This window comes from Macaca nemestrina, chromosome 12, assembly GCF_043159975.1.
Source record: "Macaca nemestrina isolate mMacNem1 chromosome 12, mMacNem.hap1, whole genome shotgun sequence".
Taxonomy (NCBI): Eukaryota; Metazoa; Chordata; class Mammalia; order Primates; family Cercopithecidae; genus Macaca; species Macaca nemestrina.
Genome location: NC_092136.1, coordinates 108,406,822 through 108,428,783, shown reverse-complemented (window position 1 = coordinate 108,428,783; position 21,962 = coordinate 108,406,822). Strand labels below are relative to the sequence as shown.

Below are 21,962 nucleotides of genomic sequence, written 5' to 3'. Positions count from 1 at the left end.
TTTTACAAAAATTAATTAAATAGAAAATATTTCATTATATTTCTCAACATCTTTAAGGTTCTTGGTTGAAATGACTGGGCTTCATTATATACCAAGCCCAACTTCGTAGACAATCACTTTGCTTTCCCTTGCAAAATCCTTTGCCTGAAAGCCATTGACAATCGAAAGTAGGCTTCTAATAGAACCAGCAGTCTTCATAGGCTTTTGGTCTAGATCCCTTGGTCAGAGCGCCAGTAGAGGAAAGGCCGGGGAGGAGTGGCTGGGCCTAGAAGGCGGGGCTAGGAGGGCAATGGGGCGGGATAGAACGGATTGAGTTACGTCATTTCCGTCTGCGACGTTACCTAGGAGTCCAGCGGCTCCAGGGCCAGCAGCGATTGGTAGGTCAAGGGAAGTGTCCCTTCCCTCTCAGCCTGTACTACTATTCCGCTAGCCTTTGTGGCTTTTGTTTTGAGCCTTCGTTGTTTCAAGGCCCTAAAGAATCCACACCCTTGATATCCCTTCCCCACCCGCCCCCCTTAAGGATGTTTCATGCCTCTAAAGCCCCTCAGCGAGGCCTTCAGCTAGTTTACATCCTGCTTGGGAGTAACCCCTTCCTCAGAGCTTCCTTTCCTCGTCCTCGGTGAAGTTGCGTCGGGCTGGTTGACCAGCCCTTACCGCTCATTCTGCGCGTTCACAGACCCCCCACACCCCAATCCGCCGCAAAGATACTGCTCGGTACACCTTCCCGCTGCCCGGGAAGTACACGTTAATCTTCCTTAGATTTTTCCTCATTTCTTTCCCTTCCCCCCTCCCATTGGTTTTACGTCTTTTCATTTTTTTTTAGAGATGGAAAAGGGAAACGCGTTTTTAAAGAAGAGGTTAGTTGTTTTTCTTCTGCCCCCGGTATCAAGGACCACATGTGAAAAGGAAAAGCGAAATTACGAAACTTATAAAGGCCACGAGAATCATTTGTGTATTCAATAAATTTAGTAGAGGAAACAAAATAGTAAGTATATAGGTTCGAATCCAAGCAAAGTGAAGATTGTTTGCTGCTTTAAAAGTAAAACTAGGAATCCAAACACATCTTGTGGGCTTTTATCCGTGAAGCGTAAAAATAAATAAGTGAAAACATCTATTATGATAAAAATTTGTATTGATTAGGGATATAATAAGCTTCGAAGATCTTTATCTCTGAATCTACAAGTGCTACGTGGGTGTAATAAAATACTTCATTGCCTGAGCAGTTGTTTGATAGTACATTTTATTTGGTTAGGTTTTTTTTGTTGTTTCTGTTTTTGAGAAGGCATGCTGCTCTGTTGCCCAGGCTGAGTGCAGTGGCACAATCTCAGTTCACTGCAACCTCCGCCTCCCGGTTCAGGCTATTCTCCTGCCTCAGCCTCCCAAGTAGCTGTGACTACAGGCGTGCGCCACCACACCCGGCTAATTTTTGTATTTTTAGTAGAGACAGGGTTTCACCATATTGGCCAGGCTGGTCTCAAACCCCGTACTTTAGGTGATCCGCCCACCTCGGCCTCCCAAAGTGTTAAGATTACAGGCGTGAGCCACCAGACCCAGCCTGGTAGTACATTTTAGTATCTTGAAACTTACGAAGGGTTTTCACAATGGTTAATTTATTTGGAGCATCATAATAGCCATATAAAGTCGATCTTATTTCTTATCTAAAGCCAGCAACGGTCCCACCCTCCTTTCTGCTCCAGATGGTGTCCTCTTACACCTACTGAAAGGTTTTACCCTTTAACTTATCCCTTTCTTTGCCCCTTTAAGTTCTCCGTCCCTAACTACTGGATGGTACATTTTAACATGCTTTAGAATCTCTCGTGGTTTTTTTGTTTGTTTTATTTTTTTGTTTTGTTTTGTTTTGTTTTTAGAGCGAGTTGCACTCTTGTTGCCCAGGCTGGAAGAGTGGCATGATCTCGACTCACCACAACCTCCGCCTCCGGGGTTCAAGCGATTCTCCTGCCTAAGCCTTCCTGAGTAGCTGGGATTACAGGCATGCGCCACCATGCCCAGCTAATTTTGTATTTTTAATAGAGACGGGGTTTCTCCATGTTGGTCAGGCTGGTCTCAAACTCCTGACCTCAGATGATCCGCCGGCCTCGGCCTCCCAAAGTGCTGGGATTACAGGCATGAGTCACCGTGCCCGGCCTTTTTATTTTTCTTTTTTTTTAAAAAAAGCTTTAATCCATTCTCACTCTCTAGCTACATCCCATTTTTCTGCTCCCTTACAGCACCCCAAAGAATTACTACTGTACTTACTGTCTCAACTTTCCCACTTCCTCAACCCACCCCAAACTTCATTCCCTGCTTACTCTACTGAAACAGTGCCTGTACTGTCACTAGTGACTTTATCTGGCCAAATCTCCCTTTCTTTCCTCTGTATTTACTTGTCCTTGCAACAATATTTGACACAATTGAATATTTTCTTTCTGGAAATTGTGGAACTTCATTGTTAATTTCTGAATCATAATTTTGAATGCTGGAATATATTTTCTCAATATTTTGTGTATTCATAAACATATAATGGTGGCATTTATGACATAGTTTTTTTGGCAGCCTCTAAACACCTTTTAGCCTATGTCACTAGAGAAGCAGGAAGCAGGTGTATGCAGAAAGCCTGTGTGAAATTATTTAGATCAAAGTGTTCAATAAACTGGGTCAGAATTTTTAAGATCCAGTGTTAAATTTTCACCTACAAAATTGAGAATGTATTTGGGAAAATGACAAAATTGTGATGGATTAATGCTAATGCTATCATGTTAAATAACACACTACATTGATGACAGGTACAAATCATACAATTTAGTTCTTGGAAAGAATATTAAAAGACCTGTTATCGTCCTAATATCTAATTTACGTTTAGTTTTTTACTTTTCTAAAATTTAGAGTCAAGCGTTCCCGTGGAATGTTTATGGGTATAAATTGGACACCATTTTTGAGGACAGTTTGGCAGTGTTAGGTTTTAATATGCATACTGTTTTATTTTTTATGAAGTTATATTGTGTATCTCTGAACTAAATGCACATTGTGGGAAAAAAACAACAGTGTAAAAGAGTATACTGGAACAAAAACATCTCTTCCCTTTCTGAACCCAGGCTGCTCAGTCCACAGGTCCCTTCCTAGAGACAGTCATTCTTAGTAATTTCTCATATCCCCTTCCAGAGACAGTCAATTCAAATGTATATGTGTGCCAGGCGCAGTGGCTCACACCTGTAATCCCAGCACTTTGGGAGGTGGGTGGATCGTGAGGTCAAGAGATCGAGACCATTCTGGCCAACATGGTGAAACCCCATCTCTACTTAAAATACAAAAATTAACTGGGCACGGTGGCACACACCTGTAGTGCCAGGTACTCCAGAGGCTAAGGCGGGAGAATCACGTGACCCCGGGAGGCGGAGGTTGCAGGGAGCCAAAATCGCACCACTGCATTCCAGCCTGGCAACAGAGCGAGACTCCGTCTCAGAAAACAAACAAACAAAAAACAGAAATATATATGTGCCTACCTTTTGTCATAGCAATTCCACTTGTAAAAACTATCCTACAAAAATTGTTGCTGCTGAGTGCAATGGCTTATGCCTGTAATCCCAGCACTTTGGGAGGCCAAGGCGGGTGGATTGCCTGAGGCCAGCATTTCGAGACCAGCCTGGCCAACAGGGTGAAACTCTTGTCTCTACTAAAAATACAAACATTAGCTGGGCATGGTGGCACATACCTATAATCCCAGCTACTCAGGAGGCTAAGACATGAGAATCACTTGAACCCGGGAGGTGGAGGTTACAGTGAGCTGAGATGATGTCTCTGCACTCCAGCCTGTGTGACAGAGCAAGACTCTGTCTCAAAAAAAAAAAAAAAAAAAATTAACAAATCTTTTAGGCGTGAAATTTCCTTAATTTCATTTATGCCAACAGTTATTTGTAAATTAAGAGAATAATTGTACTTAAAATGCTATCTCAGTTTTCTAACTGGAATACTGCACACGAATAGTTTTTATTCTGGAAAAGTTTGTTATAATAATAGATATGATTTATTGTGATGGGTCAGAAACTATATTAAATGCTTTACCTGTGTTACCTGACTTAATCCTGACCATTCTATGAGTTAGGTACAATGAGTCCCCATATTTTACAGATGAGTAACTTGAAGTTTGAGTGAGTTAAGTAACTTTTGCAAAATCACACAGCTAAGGATGAGGTAGAATTTGTTAAGATTTAAACCCTGGTCTATCTTGCCTCAGAGCCCAAAGACTTAACCTCTCTTCCCATTGCCTCCTATATTGTTAAGGCTATTTGTAGGGAAAGCAAAAAAGACGTAAGTTTTTTTCACAGAGAACCTTCTCCTAACTCTTAAAAATGTCAATTTAAAAAACAGTTTACCAAATTAGGAAGAAAACACCGTTAGTTTTAAGCATCTGAATAACTTTAAACATCAAAAGGGAAAAATGACAAATTGAGAAATATATAAATATATTTTTCTTTCATTTTTCTTATGAATGGCATATCCTTTTTGACAGTTTTCTGTTTAGCCTCTGTCTTTCTAAACATATTAGTAAGTATGTTATGTGTTTAAATAGGTCCGGGCTTTGGGATTTGTAAATCCTTACATGTTTTGCATTTTACATGCACCAATTCAGAATTTAAATTTTTATTATTTTTAGAGACATGTTCTCATTTTGTGGCCCAGGCTGGCGTGCAGTGGTGCAGTCATAGCTCACTGCAGCTTTGAACTCCTGGGCTCAAGCCATCCTCCTGTTTCAGCCTCCCAAGTAGCTAGGACTACAGTATGTGCCACCCTACCCAGCTTTTTGTTGTTGTTGTAGAGACAGGGGTCTTGCTATATTGCCCAGGCTGGTGTTAAACTCCTAGCCTCAAGCAATCCTCCTGCCTTGGCCTCCTAAAACCATGGAATTTCAGGCATGAGTCACTGTATTCAGCCCAGAATTTTAAGCTTTTAAGCAAAATTTATTCACTTTGGAATATGATAAAGCATCTCAGAACTATATTGCTACTGTAAATGTAACGAGTGACATTATTCTGTGAAGTGTAATAACACTAAGTAAAAATCCATGTTTCTCCCTGTATTCAGTGCATAACCTTTTTTTTCCTTTTATATTTGACCATATAAGGTCTAATTTTAGGTTAGGGACCTGTACAATTTTGTGGATGCAACTCTGTCTCTATGCACTTTAAGAAAGGTTTATTTGAAGTCATACAACAGTGCATGTAAAAGTCATGGACTTTGAAGATAAACTTGAATTCAGTAACTGGCTTAGTTATTCACTATTTGACCTTAGGCCTTAAAGCTTAGGCTCCTCATCTCTAACACAAGCATATTAGTGAAATCTGCTATGCAGGATTATTGCTGGAATTAGAAAAAATATACAAATTAGAACATATTAAATCACCAATAATTGCTGACCACTTTTGGCTGGGCGCAGTGGCTCATGCCTGTAATCCAAGCACTTTCAGAGGCAGAGGTGGGAGGATCACTTGAGTACAAGAATTCAAGACCAGCCTGGGAAACATAGCAAGAACCTGTCTCTACAAAAAATTTTAAAAATTAGCTAGGCATTGTAGTATGTGCCTGTAGTCCCAGCTACAGTCTCAGGACAGTGAGGCAGGAGGAGCGATTGAGCCTAAGAGATCAAGGCTACAGTGACCTATGATCCTGCCATGGCATTCTAGCCGAGGCAATAGAGAAAGACTCTGTCTCTTAAAAAATAAAAAGGTGACTATTTTTATTTTTATTATTTTGATATGAAATCTTAATTGTTTTATTTGTACAACTCTTTAATTTTCATTGAGTTCTAGTGGTAGTTTTATAATGGAGCATATAAAATAATTTTAGGCTGGGCAGGGTGGCTCACACTTACAATTGCAACACTTTGGGAGGCCAAGCCAGGAGGTGTTTGACACCAGCCTGGACAACATAGCAAGACCCCATCTCTACAAAAACATAATAATTAAAAAAAGAAGGCCAGGTGTGGTGGTGCACGCCTACAGTCCCAGCTACTTAGGAAGTTAAGGTGAGAGGATCACTGAGCCCACCAGTTTGAGGCTGCAGTGAGCTATCGTCACAGCACTGCACTCCAGCCTGGGTGACAGAACAAGAATCTAAAATAGATAAATAAATAAAAATGTCTCAAAAAAAAAACAAATAAAAATGAAAATAAATTAAAATTATTTTAAATGTACCCTTTTTGTTTTGCTCCTTTTCTTTTAGGAATTTCAAATGCCTTGGGAAGAGGAATTAGAAGTTTTAAAGCAGGATAAAGCTGCCAGAGTCATTCAGCAGGCCTGGAAAAGTTTCCTTGTGAGTTTATTTAGAAGTTTTATTGAGATATAATTTTTATGTCATGAAATTCAAAATGTACAGTTCGATACTTTTTTTTTTTTTTTTTTTGAGACAGAATCTCACTCTGTTGCCTAGGCTGGAGTGCAGTGGCATGATCTCGGCTCACTGCAGCTTCTGCCTCCCAGGTTCAAGCAATTCTCCCACCTCAGCCTCCCCAGTAGCTGGGATTATAGGCGCACCACCATGCCCGGCTAATTTTTGTATTTTTAGTAGAGATGGGGTTTCACCATGTTGGCCAGGCTGGTCCTGAACTCCTGACTTCAGGTGATCCACCCTTCTCAGCCTCCCAAAGTGCTGGGATTACAGGCATGCGCCACTGCATCCGGCCAGTTCAATGTTCAATACTTTTTATATAAAGTGTACAATTCAGTAGCTTTTAGAATACTTGCAGAATTGTGTGCCACTCTTCACTTTAAAAAGCAGACTTTTTGACTGGGCGTGGTGGCTCACACCTATAATCCCAGCACTTTGAGAGGCTGAGGCGGGTGGATCATCAGAGGTCAGGAGTTCGAGACCAGCCTGACCAACATGGAGATACCCTGTCTCTGCTAAAAATACAAAATTAGCTGGGCATGGTGGCGCATGCCTGTAATCCCAACTACTCGGGAGGCTGAGGCAGGAGAATCGCTCGAACCTGGGAGGCGGAGGTTGTGGTGAGCCTAGATCATGCCATCGCACTTCAGCCTGGGCAACAAAAACAACAAAAAAGCAGACTTTTTTAACGTTTCAAAAAGTTACAATTATTTCATTAGCTGCACAAATGTTTATTGAGTTCCTGATCTGGGCTAGGCACTTTTATAATGGTTATCAATGAAAGTATCATTAAGAAGATTATTTGCCTTTCACCTCTAAACACTTTATTTCTTGACTGAGGAACCAGCATTGTGAGCAGATGTTAGGAATATAGCCACTCATTAAATATTTATTGAGTACTTATTCTCGAGGAGCTTAAAGTTTGTTAATAATACACTATATTCGGGTTAATGTTGTGGTCACTTGTTGTGCTTTTGTAAGGGTAGAGCTGGTCTTATAGGTGTAAGGAATATTCCAAGTTGAATTATCTGGTTGAGTGAGAGCCAAGAACTAAAATGACCTCACTCTTTTCTCTCTGATAGCAGCAGGACTCTGTGCCTGGTAATTTTATTTTTTTGAGACAGAGTCTGACTCTGTTGCCCAGGCTGGAGTGCAGTGGCCGGATCTCAGCTCACTGCAAGCTCCGCCTCACGGGTTCACGCCATTCTCCTGCCTCAGCCTCCCGAGTAGCTGGGACTACAGGCTCCCACCACCTCGCCCAGCTAGTGTTTTTGTATTTTTTTGGTAGAGACGGGGTTTCAGCGTGTTAACCAGGATGGTCTCGATCTCCTGATCTCGTGATCCGCCTGTCTCGGCCTCCTAAAGTGCTGGAATTACAGGCTTGAGCCACCGCGCCCGGCCTGTGCCTGGTAATTTTAACTGAAGAAATATGGCTCTGTTTGTAACACACACTGATACAAAGGTTTTATGGCTTACAAGACCACCTTTGTATCAGTTAATCACATTTTGTAAAGTTGCTTCATTATTTGCCTATACCAAGGCCATAAAACCTATGCTGGGGTGTAACTGTTGATTTCTAACACTAAAATAATATGTATTTTTTAAAGATACAGGAATCTCACTACATTGCCCAGGATGGTCTCAAACTCCCGGGCTCAAGTGATCCTCCCACCTCAGCTTCCCAAGTAACTTGCCCTATAGCCGAGCACCATTATACCCAGCTAATCTTCTTTTAAAACTTATTCTTCCAGCCGGGCGCGGTGGCTCAAGCCTGTAATCCCAGCACTTTGGGAAGCCGAGGCGGGCGGATCACAAGGTCAGGAGATCGAGACCACAGTGAAACCCCGTCTCTACTAAAAATACAAAAAATTAGCCGGGCGCGGTGGCGGGCGCCTGTAGTCCCAGCTACTCAGGAGGCTGAGGCAGGAGAATGGCGGGAACCCGGGAGGCGGAGCTTGCAGTGAGCCGAGATCGCGCCACTGCACTCCAGCCTGGGCAACAGCGTGAGACTCCGTCTCAAAAAAAAAAAAAACAAAAAAACTTATTCTTCCTTAGTTGGTTTTGATTGACATATACATCATCTAGGCTTAAGCTTTTCTATTGTTTGCAGCTATTTTCTCTCACATTCAACCAGCCACACACCTTTGACTAACTGTTGTGTTCCTGACATTGTGCTAGGCATTTTACAATATATCCTTGTCCTTAAAGGAGCTTTGGCAGAGAAGCCATGTAAATAGGTGTATATGTGTGTGTGTGTGTGTGTGTGTGTGTGTGTGTGTATAGACTGAGGACACATTTCACCTTGTGTCCCTCCAGAACCCCATTGAAATGACACTGTATAGAAGGTTAATCCATAACAAAGAGAGGGGGTTCATGAGCACAGAAAAATTTTATCTAATTTTTGGAAAACTAAAAATAGATGATAGCATCCTTTGGAAAAACTGTAGAAACACTTGCCTAGACACATTTCATAGGGGTTCCAATGAGGGAATTGGTTTGCCATTGGAACCCCAGAGAGGATATGAATTTGGAGTTAACAATTTAAAAGAGCTGGAAGGGGAAGGACTGAAGACAGGGGGTTTAATTGAAGGTCTGTACATGGAGCAGCTGTGCCAGTTGTCTCCAGTCTTTTGTAGACCAAGAGCTGCAGGTAGGTGGATGTTTACTGCTAGTCACAAATCTGCTTGTAGACAGATATATACTATTAGGCAAAAAAGACACAAACCCTGGAGGCTTATCTCTTTTTTAAAAAAAAAAAGAAAAATGAAAAATCAAATGAACTATCTGGAAAAGCTAGTTCTAGCATGGATTTGGCATTCCACAGTGAAACCCTCTTAATTATGCCCTGTTGCCTGTTAATTTTGGTATTTGAGAGACACCCTGCTTAATAGCTGGTTACCCATTAAAGAAAGCCTGCTAATTGCTTATTCCACTCACATCATGAAGCCCCCAGGCAATTTTCCCACTCCTGAATGAGAACACTGGGGAGACAGAATACTAACAAAAGATACTCGTACTAGCTCCTAGAAAAATTGACACAGACCTTCATTCTTAAGTATTAATGGACAACCAAGGTTCACTTTTAAGGAAAACCAATAATATCAAAACAGAAAGAAAGAAAAAAGAGATAGAACCCAAAGAAAATAAAAATAGTAATAAATTTAAGTTAGATCAGGATATTGAATGCCTCTAAGAGGGTTATATCCGGGAGGAAAATGGTACCCCATGCAATAGAAAGTATGACAGAGTCTGGATTTAGAAAAAAGAGATTAGAAACTCTGAAAAAGAGCTAACCGTGAAAGTCATGGTTCAGATATGACAGATTAAAATTGTTCTAAGATGTGAAGAGAATACATTTGCTTTTGATTCTAGACACAGCATTTTGATTCTAGATAGAGTCAAGTGGGTGACTTCTAAAAAAGGATGCATAGTTTTAGCACGTTGCTTGGCCGTAGAAGTGAATTATTTGCATAGTTATAGTAATGTAAATTTAGGAATTTTAAAAAATTAAATATTTTAATCTAACATGTACTTCTTTAATAAGTAATATAGAAGAATTTATGATGAAAAATAAATATTTAACCCCATTCTACTTTCTTTCACCCTCATACCCTAAAAGCAACCATTTTTAACTTTTTTTTTTTTTTTTTTGAGATGGAGTCTTGCTCTGCTGCCCAGGCTGGAGTGCAGTGGCTCAATCTTGGCTCACTGCAACCTCCGCCTACTGGGTTCAATCAGTTCTCTGCCTCAGCCTACTGAGTACCTGGGATTACAGGTGCCCACTACCATGCCCAGCTAATTTTTTGTATTTTTAATAGAGATGAGGTTTCACCATCTTGACCAGGCTGGTCTTGAACTCCTGACCTCATGATCCACCCACCTCAGCCTCCCAAAGTGCTGGGATTACAGGCATGAGCCACCTCACCTGGCCCATTTTTAACTATTTTTATTGTAGATCTTCTAGTAGTTACTTCCATGCTTCTAAATAATATGCATGTACAATTATCTTTTATTAACTTTAGAAGTAATCCGTTGGCTTTCTGCAAAGATAATTGAGAACTTAGGTTACTTACCCTCCACAGCCCTGCTTATCTCCCCTCCCAATATCATAATGTTATTTTTAAAATTCCTCTATTTTATTACCTTATTGGTTTAAAGAATATTTAAGTCTTAGTTATCTTGTTCCATCAGGCTGACATAGGCTCTCTTCACTCCACATTATATATGATGAGAACATAAGTATCCCTACCCTTTTCTTTACCTCTCCTCTCCATCTTCAAACCGCCAAGATCTATTACCTGTACTATTACGTTATAAGTATTCTCTGGAGGAGTTCATATATCCTCAATGCAAGTCCTTTGTTAAATACTATATGTGTTGAATATCTTCTCCCAGGCTTGCCTCATTCCTCTAAGAAGTTCTTAATGAAAAGAAGTCTTTAATTTTAATAAAGTCCAGTTTGCGACTTTTTCTCTTTCTTTCCTTCTTTTCTTTCTTTTTTTTTCTTTCTTTGACAGGGTTTAACTCTTTTGCCCATGCTACAGTGCAGTCGCGTGATCACAGGTCACTGTAACCTTGAACTCCTGGGCTCAAGCAATCCTCCCGCCTCAGCCTCCTGTTTGGACTACAGGTGTGCACTACGACGCCTGGCTAATTTTTAAATTTTCTGTAGAGACAGGGTCTCTCTATGTTGCCAAGGCTGGTGTTGAACTCCTGGCCTCAAGCAATCCTCCCACCTTGGCCTCCTAAAGTGCTGAAATTACAGATGTCAGCCACCATGTCCAGCCACCACTTTTTCTTCATGGTTAGTGCTTTCTGCATCCTGTTTAAGAAATGTTGTCTAACCTAGTCAGAAGATATTTTCCTTATGTTTGTCCTAGAGGCTTAATTGCTTTAGTTTCAGATTGAGATCTAGTATCCATCTCAAATTAATTTTTGTGTATACTCAGAGGTACAAAGTTCATTTTTTTCTTATGGATATCCAACAGATCAAATACCTTTGATTGAAAATACCATCCTTTTCACAATAAATTGCTGTGGTGCCATTGTTTAAATCATGTAATCATATATGTAAAGTGTTTCTGTAGTGTCTATTCTGTTGCATTGGTCTATTTGTGTATATTTATTTATTTATTTTTTAAGACGGAGTCTCACCCTGTTGCCTAGGCTGGAGTATAGTGGCACAATCTCGGCTCACTGAAATCTCCATCTCTCAGGTTCAAGCAATTCTCCTGCCTCAGCCTCCCAAGTAGCTTGGGACTACAGGCATGCGTCACCATGCCTGGGTACTTTCCGTACTTTTTGTAGATGGGATGTCTTGCCGTGTTGCCCAGGCTGGTCTCTAAGTCCTGAGCTGAAGTGATCTACCCGCCTTGGCCTCCCAAAGTGCTGGTATTACAGGCATGAGCCACCATACCTGGCCCATGTCTTTGGATCTTAAATTTCTCTCCATGAGGTTCTTTTTTTTTCTTTTTTTTTTTGAGCCGGGGTCTTGCTTTGTCACCCAGGCTGGAGTGCAGGGGCATGATCTTAGCTCACTGCAACCACTGCCTCCCAGGTTCAAGCAATTCTCCTGCCTCAGCCTCCCGAGTAGCTGGGATTACAGGCATGTGCCACCACACCTGGCTAATTTTTGTATTTTTAGTGGAGATGGGGTTTCACTATGTTGGTCAGGCTGGTCTTGAACTCCTAACCTCGTGATCTGCCTGCCTTGACCTCCCAAAGTGCTGGGATTACAGGCATGAGCCACTGTGCCTGGCCTCTAATTGCTTTTTTATAAATTCCTTTGGATTTTCTTAGTCATGTTATCTTTGAATGATGACAGTTTTACTTTTCTTTTGTGAACATTATACCTTTGGTTTATAGAAACACCACTGATTTTTGTATGTTGAGTTTGTAACTTTACTAAATTTGCTTATCATTTTTAACAGTTTTTTGATAGAGTCTTTAAGGTCTTCTATATATAAGATCATGTGATCTGCAAACAGAGACAATTTAACATCTTCCTTTTCCATTTGTATGTCATTTCTTTCTCTTGCCTAATTTCTCTGGCTGAGACTTCCAGTGCCATGTTGAGTACAAGTAGTAAGCAGGGGCATCCTTGTTCCTGATCTTAGAGAAGAAACTTTTAACTTTTCACCGTTGAGTATGATGTTAACTGTGGACTTGTCATATGTGACCTTTAAAGGTAAATTAAGGAATATATTGAGACAAACAAACTGGAGACATACCAAAACTTATGGGATGCAGCAAAGGCAATTCTAAAAGGCAATTTCATAGCAATAAATGCCTACATCACAAAATAAGAAAGATCTCAAACAACCTAATGTTACACTTCAAGGAACTAGAAACAGAAGAACAAACTAAGACCAAAGTTAGCAGAAGGAAGGAAATAAAGATTAGAGCAGAAATAATTGAAATAAAAACTTGAAAAACAATAGGAAAGATCAACAAAACTAAGAGTTGGGTTTTTGAAAAGATAAACAAAATTGGCAAATCTTTAACTAGACTAATTTAAAAAAAGAAAATCAGGTGTGGTGGCACACGTCTGTAGTCCCAGCTACTTGGGAGGCTGAGGCAGAAAGATCACTTTAGCCCAAGAGTTTGAGTCCAGCCTTGGCAGCACAGTGAGACTACATCTCTAAAAATAAATAAATAAATAAAAATGTAAAAGTAGGCCTGGCGCAGTGGCTCACGCCTGTAATCCCAGCACTTTGGGAGGCTGAGTTGGGCGGATCACCTAAGGTCGGGAGTTTGAGACCAGCCTGACCAATATGGAGAAACCTCGTCTCAATTAAAAACACAAAATTAGCTGGGTGTGGTGGCACATGCCTGTCATGCCAACTACTCGGGAGGCTGAGGCAGGAGAATCGCTTGAACCTGGGAGGCGGAGGTTGCAGTGAGCTGAGATTGTGCCATTGCACCCCAGCCTGGGCAACAAGAGTGAATCTGTCTTAAAAACAAACAAACAAACAAAAACAAAAAAAGGAAAAGTTAAAAAAAAAAAGAAGACTCAAAATCAGAAATGAAAGATGAGACATTACAACTGATACTACAGAAATACAAAGGATAGTAAGAAACTACTATGAACAATTATAAGCCAATAAATAGGATAACTTAGAAGAAATGGGAAAATTCTTAGATACATATAACCTCCCAAGATGGAATCATGAAGAAATAGAAAATATGAACAGACCAATAATGAGTAAGGAGATTGGATCAGTAATAAAAACCTCCCATCAAAGAAAAGCCCAGGATGGCTTCACTGTTGAATTCACTGATGGCCTTACTATTGAATTCTACTAAACATTTAAAGAAGAAATAATAACCTGCCCTTTTCAAACTCTTTCAAAAAATTGAAGAGGAGAGCATACTTCTAACCTTATTTACAAAGCCAACATGACTTGGCTACTGAGGCCAGACAAGGATGCTATAATAAAATTACAGGCTAATACCCCTGATGAACATGGATGAATAGGATCTTTAACAAAATACTAGCAAACTGAATTTAACGGCACATTAAAATAATGATCAAGTGAGATTTATTCTTTGTGTGCAAGGTGGTTCAACATATACAAATCAATAAATGCGATGACCATATTAACAAAATAAAGGACAAAAACCATATGATCACTTCAATAGATATTTCGTATATTTTACAACACTTCTTGTCTGAAAGAACATTTTATTTTATATTGATATAGCTACCCTAGTGTTCTTTTGGTGAGTACATGACATCTTTTCTTATTCTTTTACTTTTCAGCTTTTTGTGCCCTTATATTTAAATTGTGTCTCTTGTAAACAAAATACAGTTGGATTTAATTTTCCATAATTCTAAATAATCTTTGTCTTTTAATTAGCATGTTTAGACCATTTGTATTTATTGTAATTACTGTATTCATTGGGCTTAAGGCTGCCATCTTGCTGTTTGTTTTCTACTTGTCTGATCTGTTCTTCCTGTATTTCCCCCTCCCTTTTCCCTTTCTTTGTAGTAATTAAATATTGTTAGTTTGTCATTATTTTCTTCTCTATTAACTTTGTAGTTATTTTGATTAAAGATGCCATAAGTTGTTTTCTATTTCTCCTATTGACAGCAGGTGGCAATATTTTCCTTTTCTTTTTTTTAATTATTTTATTAAAAAAATTTTTTTTTAAATTATACTTTAAGTTCTAGGGTCCTTATGCACAAAGTGCAGGTTTTTGTTACATATGTGTACATGTGCCATGTTGGTGTGCTGCACCCATTAAGTCGTAATTTACGTTAGGTATGTCTCCTAATGCTCTCCCTCCCCTCTCCCCCTACCCCATGACAGGCCCCGGTGTGTGATGTTCCCCACCCTGTGTCCAAGTGTTCTCATTGTTCAATTCCCACCTGTGAGTGAGAACATACAGTGTTTGGTTTCCTGTCCTTGCGATAGTTTGCTCAGAATGATGGTTTCCAGCTTCATCCATGTCCCTACAAAGGACATGAACTCATCCTTTCTTACGGCTGCATAGTATTCCATGGTGTATATGTGCCACATTTTCCTAATCCAGTCTACCATTCATGGACATTTGGATTGCTTCCAAGTCTTTGCTACTGTGAATAGTGCCACAGTAAACATAAGTGTGCATGTGTCTTTATAGCAGCATGATTTATAATCCTTTGAGTAAATATACCCAGTAGTGGGATTGCTGGGTCAAATGGTATTTCTAGTTCTAGATCCTTGAGGAATCGCCACACTGTCTTCCACAATGGTTGAACTAGTTTACAGTCCCACCAACAGTGTAAAAGTGTTCCTATTTCTCCACATTCTTTCCAGCACCTGTTTTCTGACTTTTTAATGATCGCCATTCTAACTGGTGTGAGATGGTATCTCATTGTGGTTTTGATTTGCATTTCTCTGATGGCCAGTGATGATGAGCATTTTTTCATGTGTCTGTTGGCTGCATAAATGTCTTCTTTTGATAAGTATCTGTTCATATCCTCCACCCACTTTTTGATGGGGTTGTTTGATTTTTTTCTTGTAAATTTGTTTAAGTTCTTTGTAGATTCTGGATATTAGCCTTTGTCAGATGGGTAGATTGTAAAAATTTTCTCCCATTCTGTAGGTTGCCTGTTCGCTCTGATGGTAGTTTCTTTTGCTCTGCAGAAGCTCTTTAGTTTAATCCCATTTGTCAATTTTGGCTTTTGTTGCCATTGCTTTTGATGTTTTAGTCATGAAGTCTTTGCCCATGCCTATGTCCTGAATGGTATTGCCTAGGTTTTCTTCTAGGGTTTTTATGGTTTTAGGTCTAACATTTAAGTCTCTAATCCATCTTGAATTAATTTTTGTATAAGGTGTAAGGAAGGGATCCAATTTCAGCTTTCTACATATGGCTAGCCAGTTTTCCCAACACCATTTATTAAATAGGGAATCCTTTCCCCATTTCTTGTTTTTGTCAGGTTTGTCAAAGATCAGATGGTTGTAGATATGTGGTATTATTTCTGAGGACTCTGTTCTTTTCCATTGGTCTATATCTCTGTTTTGGTATCAGTACTATGCTGTTTTGATTACTGTAGCCTTGTAGTATAGTTTGAAGTCAGGTAGCATGATGCCTCCAGCTTTATTCTTTTGGCTTAGGATTGTCTTGGCTATGTGGGCTCTTTTTTGGTTCCATGTGAACGTTAAAGTAGTTTTTTCCAATTCCGTGAAGAAAGTCTTTGGAAGCTTAATGGGGATGGCATTGAATCTATAAATTACCTTGGGCAGTATGATCATTTTCACGATATTGATTCTTCCTATCCATGAGCATGGAATGTTCTTCTATTTGTTTGTGTCCTCTTTTATTTAGTTGAACAGTGGTTTGTAGTTCTCCTTGAAGAGGTCCTTCACATCCCTTGTAAGTTGGATTCCTAGGTATTTTATTCTCTTTGAAGCAGTTGTGAATGGGAGATCACTCATGATTTGGCTGTTTGTCTGTTATTGGTATATAGGACTGCTTGTGATTTTTGCACATTGATTTTGTATCCTGAGACTTTGCTGAAGTTGCTTATCAGCTTAAGGAGATTTGAGGCTGAGACAATGGGGTTTTCTAAATATACAATCATGTCATCTGCAAACACAGATAATGTGACTTCCTCTCTTCCTGATCGAATACCCTTTATTTCTTTCTCCTGCTGATTGCCTTGGCCAGAACTTCTAATACTTTGTTGAATAGGAGTGGTGAGAGAGGGCATCCCTGTCTTGTGCCAGTTTTCATAGGGAATGCTTCCAGTTTTTGCCCATTCAGTATGATATTGGCTGTGGGTTTGTCATAAATAGCTCTTATTATTTTGAAATACGTCCCATCAATACCTAGTTTATTGAGAGTTGTTAGCATGAAGGGCTGTTGAATTTTGTCGAAGGCCTTTTCTGCATCTATTGAGATAATCATGTAGTTTTTGTCTTTGGTTCTGTTTATATGATGGATTACGTTTATTGATTTATGTGTATTGAACTAGCCTTGCATCCCAGGGATGAAGCCGACTTGATCGTGGTGGATAAGCTTTTTGATGTACTGTTGGATTCCGTTTGCCCGTATTTTATTGAGGATTTTTGCATCAATGTTCATCAGGGATATTGGTCTAAAATTCTCTTTTTTTGTTGTGTCTCTGCCAGGCTTTGGAATCAGAATGATGCTGGCCTCATAAAAATGAGTTAGAGAGGATTCCCTCTTTTTCTATTGATTGGAATAGTTTCAGAAGGAATGGTACCAGCTCCTCTTTGTACCTCTGGTAGAATTCGGCTGTGAATCCATCTGGTCCTGGACTTTTTTTGGTTGGTAGGCTATTAATTATTGCCTCAAATTCAGAGCCTGTTATTGATCTATTCAGGGATTCATCTTCTTCATGGTTTAGTCTTGGGAGGGTATATGTGTCCTGGAATTTATCTGTTTCTTCTAGGTTTTCTAGTTTATTTGCATAGAGGTGTTTATAGTATTCTCTGATGGTAGTCTGTATTTCTGTGGGATCGGTGGTGATATCCCCTTTATCATTTTTTATTGCATCTATTTAATTCTTCTCTCTTTTCTTCTTTATTAGTCTTGCTAGCAGTCTATCAATTTTGTTGATCATTTCAAAAAACCAGCTCCTGGCTTCATTGATTTCTTTGAAGGGTTTTTTTTGTGTCTCTGTCTCCTTCAGTTCTGCTCCAATCTTGGTTATTTCTTGCCTTCTGCTAGCTTTTGAATGTGTTTGCTCTTGCTTCTCTAGTTCTTTTAATTGTGATGTTAGGATGTCAATTTTAGATCTTTCCTGCTTTCTCTTATGGGTACTTAGTGCTATAAATTTCCCTCTACACACTGCTTTAAATGTGTCACAGAAATTCTGGTATGTTGTGTCTTTGTTCTCACTGGTTTCGAAGAACATCTTTATTTCTGCCTTCATTTTGTTATGTACCCAGTAGTCATTCAGGAGCAAGTTGTTCAGTTTCCATGTGGTTGAGCGGTTTTGAGGGAATTTCTTAATCCTGAGTTCTACTTTGATTGCACTGTGGTCTGAGAGACAGTTTGTTATAATTTCTGTTCTTTTACATTTGCTGAGGAGTGCTTTACTTCCAACTATGTGATCAGTTTTGGAATAAGTGTGATGTGGTGCTGAGAAGAATGTATATTCTGTTGATTTGGGGTGGAGAGTTCTGTAGGTGTCTATTAGGTCCACTTGGTGCAGAGCTAAGTTCAGTTCCTGGATATCCTTGTTAACTTTCTGTCTCATTGATCTGTCTAATGTTGACAGTGGGGTGTTAAAGCCTCCCATTATGATTGTGTGGGAGTGTAGTCTCTGTAGGTCTCTAAGGACTTGCTTTATGAATCTGGGTGCTCCTGTATTGGGTGCATATATATTTAGGATAGTTAGCTCTTCTTGTTGAATTGATCCCTTTACCATTATGTAATGGCCTTCTTTGTCTGTTTTGACCTTTGTTGGTTTAAAGTCTGTTTTATCAGAGACTAGGATTGCAACCCCTGCTGTTTTTTGTTTGTTTGTTTGTTTGTTTTCCATTTGCTTGGTAGATCTTCCTTCAACCCTTTATTTTGAGCCTGTGTGTGTCTCTGCAGGTGAGATGGGTCTCCCGAATACGGCACACTGATGGGTCTTGACTCTTCATCCAATTTGCCAGTCTGTGTCTTTTAATTGTAGCATTTAGCCCATTTACATTTAAGGTTAGTATTGTTATGTGTGAATTTGATCCTGTCATTATGATGTTAGCTGGTTATTTTGATCCTTAGTTGATGCACTTTCTTCCTAGCATTGATGGTCTTTACAATTTGGCTTGTTTTTGCAGTGGCTGGTACCGGTTGTTCTTTCCATGTTTAGTGCTTCCTTCAGGAGCTCTTGTAAGGCAGGCCTGGTGGTGACAAAATCTCTTAGCATTTGCTTGTCTGTAAAGGATTTTATTTCTCCTTTGGTTATGAAGCTTAGTTTGACTGGATATGAAATTCTGGGTGGAAAATTCTTTTCTTTAAGAATGTTGAATATCGGCCCCCACTCTCTTCTGGCTTGTAGAGTTTCTGCCGAGAGATCTGTTGTTAATCTGATGGGTTTCCCTTAGTGGGTAACCTGACCTTTCTCTCTGGTTGCCCTTAATATTTTTTCCTGCCTTTCGACTTTGATGAATCTGACAATTATGCGTCTTAGAGTTGCTCTTCTCGAGGAGTATCTTTGTGACTTTCCTGAATTTGAATGTTAGCCTGTCTTGCTAGATTGGGGAAGTTCTCCTGGATAATATTCTGACGAGTGTTTTCCAACTTGACTCCATTCTCCCCTTCACTTTCAGGTACACCAGTCAGACGTAGATTTGGTCTTTTCACATAGTCCCATATTTCTTGGAGGCTTTATTCATTTCTTTTTACTCTTTTTTCTCTAAACTTCTCTTCTTGCTTCATTTCATTCATTTGATCTTCAATCACTGATACCCTTTCTTCCACTTGATAAAATCGGCTACTGAAGCATGTGCATGTGTCATGTAGTTCTCGTGCCATGGTTTTCAGCTCCATCAAGTCATTTAAGGTCTTCTCTACACTGTGTATTCTAGTTAGTCATTCGTCTAATCTTTTTTCAAGGTTTTTAGCTTCTTTGCAATGGGCTCAAACATCCTCCCTTAGCTCAGAGAAGTTTGTTATTACTGATCATCTGAAGCCTCCTTCTCTCAACTCATCAAAGTCATTCTCCATCCAGCTTTGTTCCATTGCTGGCAAGGAGCTGCGTTCCTTTGGAGGAGAAGAGGCATTCTGATTTTTAGAATTTTCAGCTTTTCTCCTCTGGTTTCTCCCCATCTTTGGTCTTTGATGATGGTGATGTACAGATGGGGTTTTGGTGTGGATGTCCCTTCTGTTTGTTAGTTTTCCTTCTAACAGTCAGGACCCTCAGCTGCAGGTCTGTTGGAGTTTGCTGGAAGTCCACTCCAGACCTTGTTTTCCTGGGTATCCCCAGCAGAGGCTGCAGAACAGCAAATATTGCAGAACGACAAATGTTGCTGCCTGATCCTTCCTCTAGAAGCTTCGTCTCAGAGGGGTACCTGGCTGTATGAGGTGTCAGTGGGCTCCTACTGGGAGGTGCCTCCCAGTTAGGCTCCTCAGGGGTCAAGGACCCACTTGTGGAGGCAGTCTGTCCGTTCTCAGATCTCAAACTCCGTGCTGAGAGAACCACTACTCTCTTCAAAGCTGTCAGACAAGGACGTTTAAGTCTGCAGAAGTTTCTGCTGCCTTTTGTTCAGCCATGCCCTGCCCCCAGAGGTGGAGTCTAAAAAGGCAGGCAGGCCTCCTTGAGCTGTGATGGGCTCCACCCAGTTTAAGCTTCCCGCCACTTTGTTTACCTACTCAAGCCTCAGCAATGGCAGATTCCCCTCCCCCAGCCTCACTGCCGCCTTGCAGTTCAATCTCAGACTGCTGTGCTAGTAGTGAGTGAGGCTCCGTGGGTGTGTGACCCTCCGAGCCAGGTGCAGGATATAACCTCCTGGTGTGCCGTTTGCTAAGACTGTTGGAACAGCGCAGTATTAGGGTGGGAGTGTCCCAATTTTCCAGGTACCGTCTGTTATGGCTTCCCTTGGCTAGGAAAGGGAATTCCCTGACCCCTTGTGCTTCCCGGGTGAGGTGATGCCCTGCCCTCATGAGCTTTGGCTCATGCTCTGTGGGCTGCACCCACTCTCCGACAAGCCCCAGTGAGATGAACCCAGTACCTTAGTTGGAAATGGAGATATCACCTGTCTTCTGCATCGCTCACGCTGGGAGCTGTAGACTGTAGCTGTTCCTATTTGGCCATCTTGGAACCTCCTCTTCCTATCAGTCAATATTTTCCCTTTCATCTAGGCTATTTTAGTAGCTTGCTTTACCATTAAAACCAATAAAATAGGGCATGACATTCTGGGACCTCTTAGTCTAGGTCATAAAACGCATTGCATTGTCCATGTCTGTGTCCTGAAATGTTCATTCTGAGTGAGAACAGCCACCATGTAATATTCCAGCCCACTTAACCAGATACATAAGTGAAAAGGCTGTTTTTTATATTCCATCCTCAATAAATGTAATAAGAGACCTAGCTGACAGCTAGAATTGAGGTCTCTGACATTGGGCCCCAGTTGAGCCATCTCAGCCATTTCTACTATTCAAGTCATCCCAGCTGAAGCCTCAGTCATTGTGGAGATGAGAAAAGACTTCTCTGCTATTCCTTACCAGAATTCATAACCCATAATTGTGAGCATAATAAAATGGTGGTTTTACTAAGTTTTGAGGTACTTTAATGCACAATAGTAGATGATTAGAACAGCTACATTTTCTTTTAGAGGGTTAAGCTAGAAAGGGCAAAGTTACAATATTTGCCCTTGATTAGTTAGTCTCTACCTTAAGTTGGTACTTTTACCCTTTTCAGAACAATGTAAGAATCTTGTAACATGTTAACTCACGTTAGCCCTTTCACCTTTTTCCTATTATTTCCAGATATTTAATTTACACTTCTCTTTTAAATACCAGAAGACATTATCATTCTTGTTTTAAACAGCCAGTATTCACTTTTTTATTGTAGTAAAATGTTAATAACATAAAATTTACCAGTTTAACTGTTTTTAGGTGTATAACTCAATTACATTAAATACATTCATAATGTTGTGCACCCATCACCACTATCCATTTCCACAGCTTTTTCATAATCCCAAACAAAACCTCGTGTACCCATTAACCAAAAACTTCCTAACCACCAGACCCCATTTATCTCTATTCTACTTTGTGTCTCTGTGTCTTGTGTCCTATTTTAGGTACCTCATTTAAGTGGATTTGTTTTTTTGTACTGGCTTATTTTACTCAACATAACATTTTCAAGGTTCATCCAACTTATAGCATGTATCAGAATTTCATTCCTTCCTAAGGATGGATCATATTCCATTATATATCTATATGCTGCATTGTATTTATCCATTCATCTGTTAATGGACATTTGGGTTATTTCCACTTTTTGGTTACTGTGAATAATGCTGCTAAGAAATTGATGTAGCCGGGTACGGTGGCTCACACCTGTAATCCCAGCACTTTGGGAGGCTGAGGCGGGTGGATCACAAGGTCAGAAGATTGAGACCATCCTGGCTAACATGCTG

At 40.1% G+C, this 21,962-nt stretch overlaps 1 protein-coding gene across 21 annotated transcripts in view; it reads left to right on the top strand.

Moving 5' to 3' along the window:
* Positions 1-318: 318 nt before the first annotated feature.
* Positions 319-21,962, top strand: part of C12H11orf65 (chromosome 12 C11orf65 homolog) — a 152,942-nt gene continuing 131,298 nt past the window's right edge. For 11 of the 21 annotated variants that reach the window (XR_011611042.1, XM_071075543.1, XM_071075548.1 and 8 more), the window contains exons 1-2: positions 342-377; positions 6,217-6,306. Coding sequence is in view for 20 of the 21 variants with exons in the window: in XM_071075543.1 (XP_070931644.1) it covers positions 6,226-6,306 (81 nt within the window). In the remaining variant the exon portion in view is untranslated. Of the gene's footprint in view, positions 378-600; positions 858-6,216; positions 6,307-21,962 lie in introns of those variants that run through there. The other 10 variants (XM_011761494.3, XM_071075556.1, XM_011761491.2 and 7 more) reach the window with 8 other exon arrangements.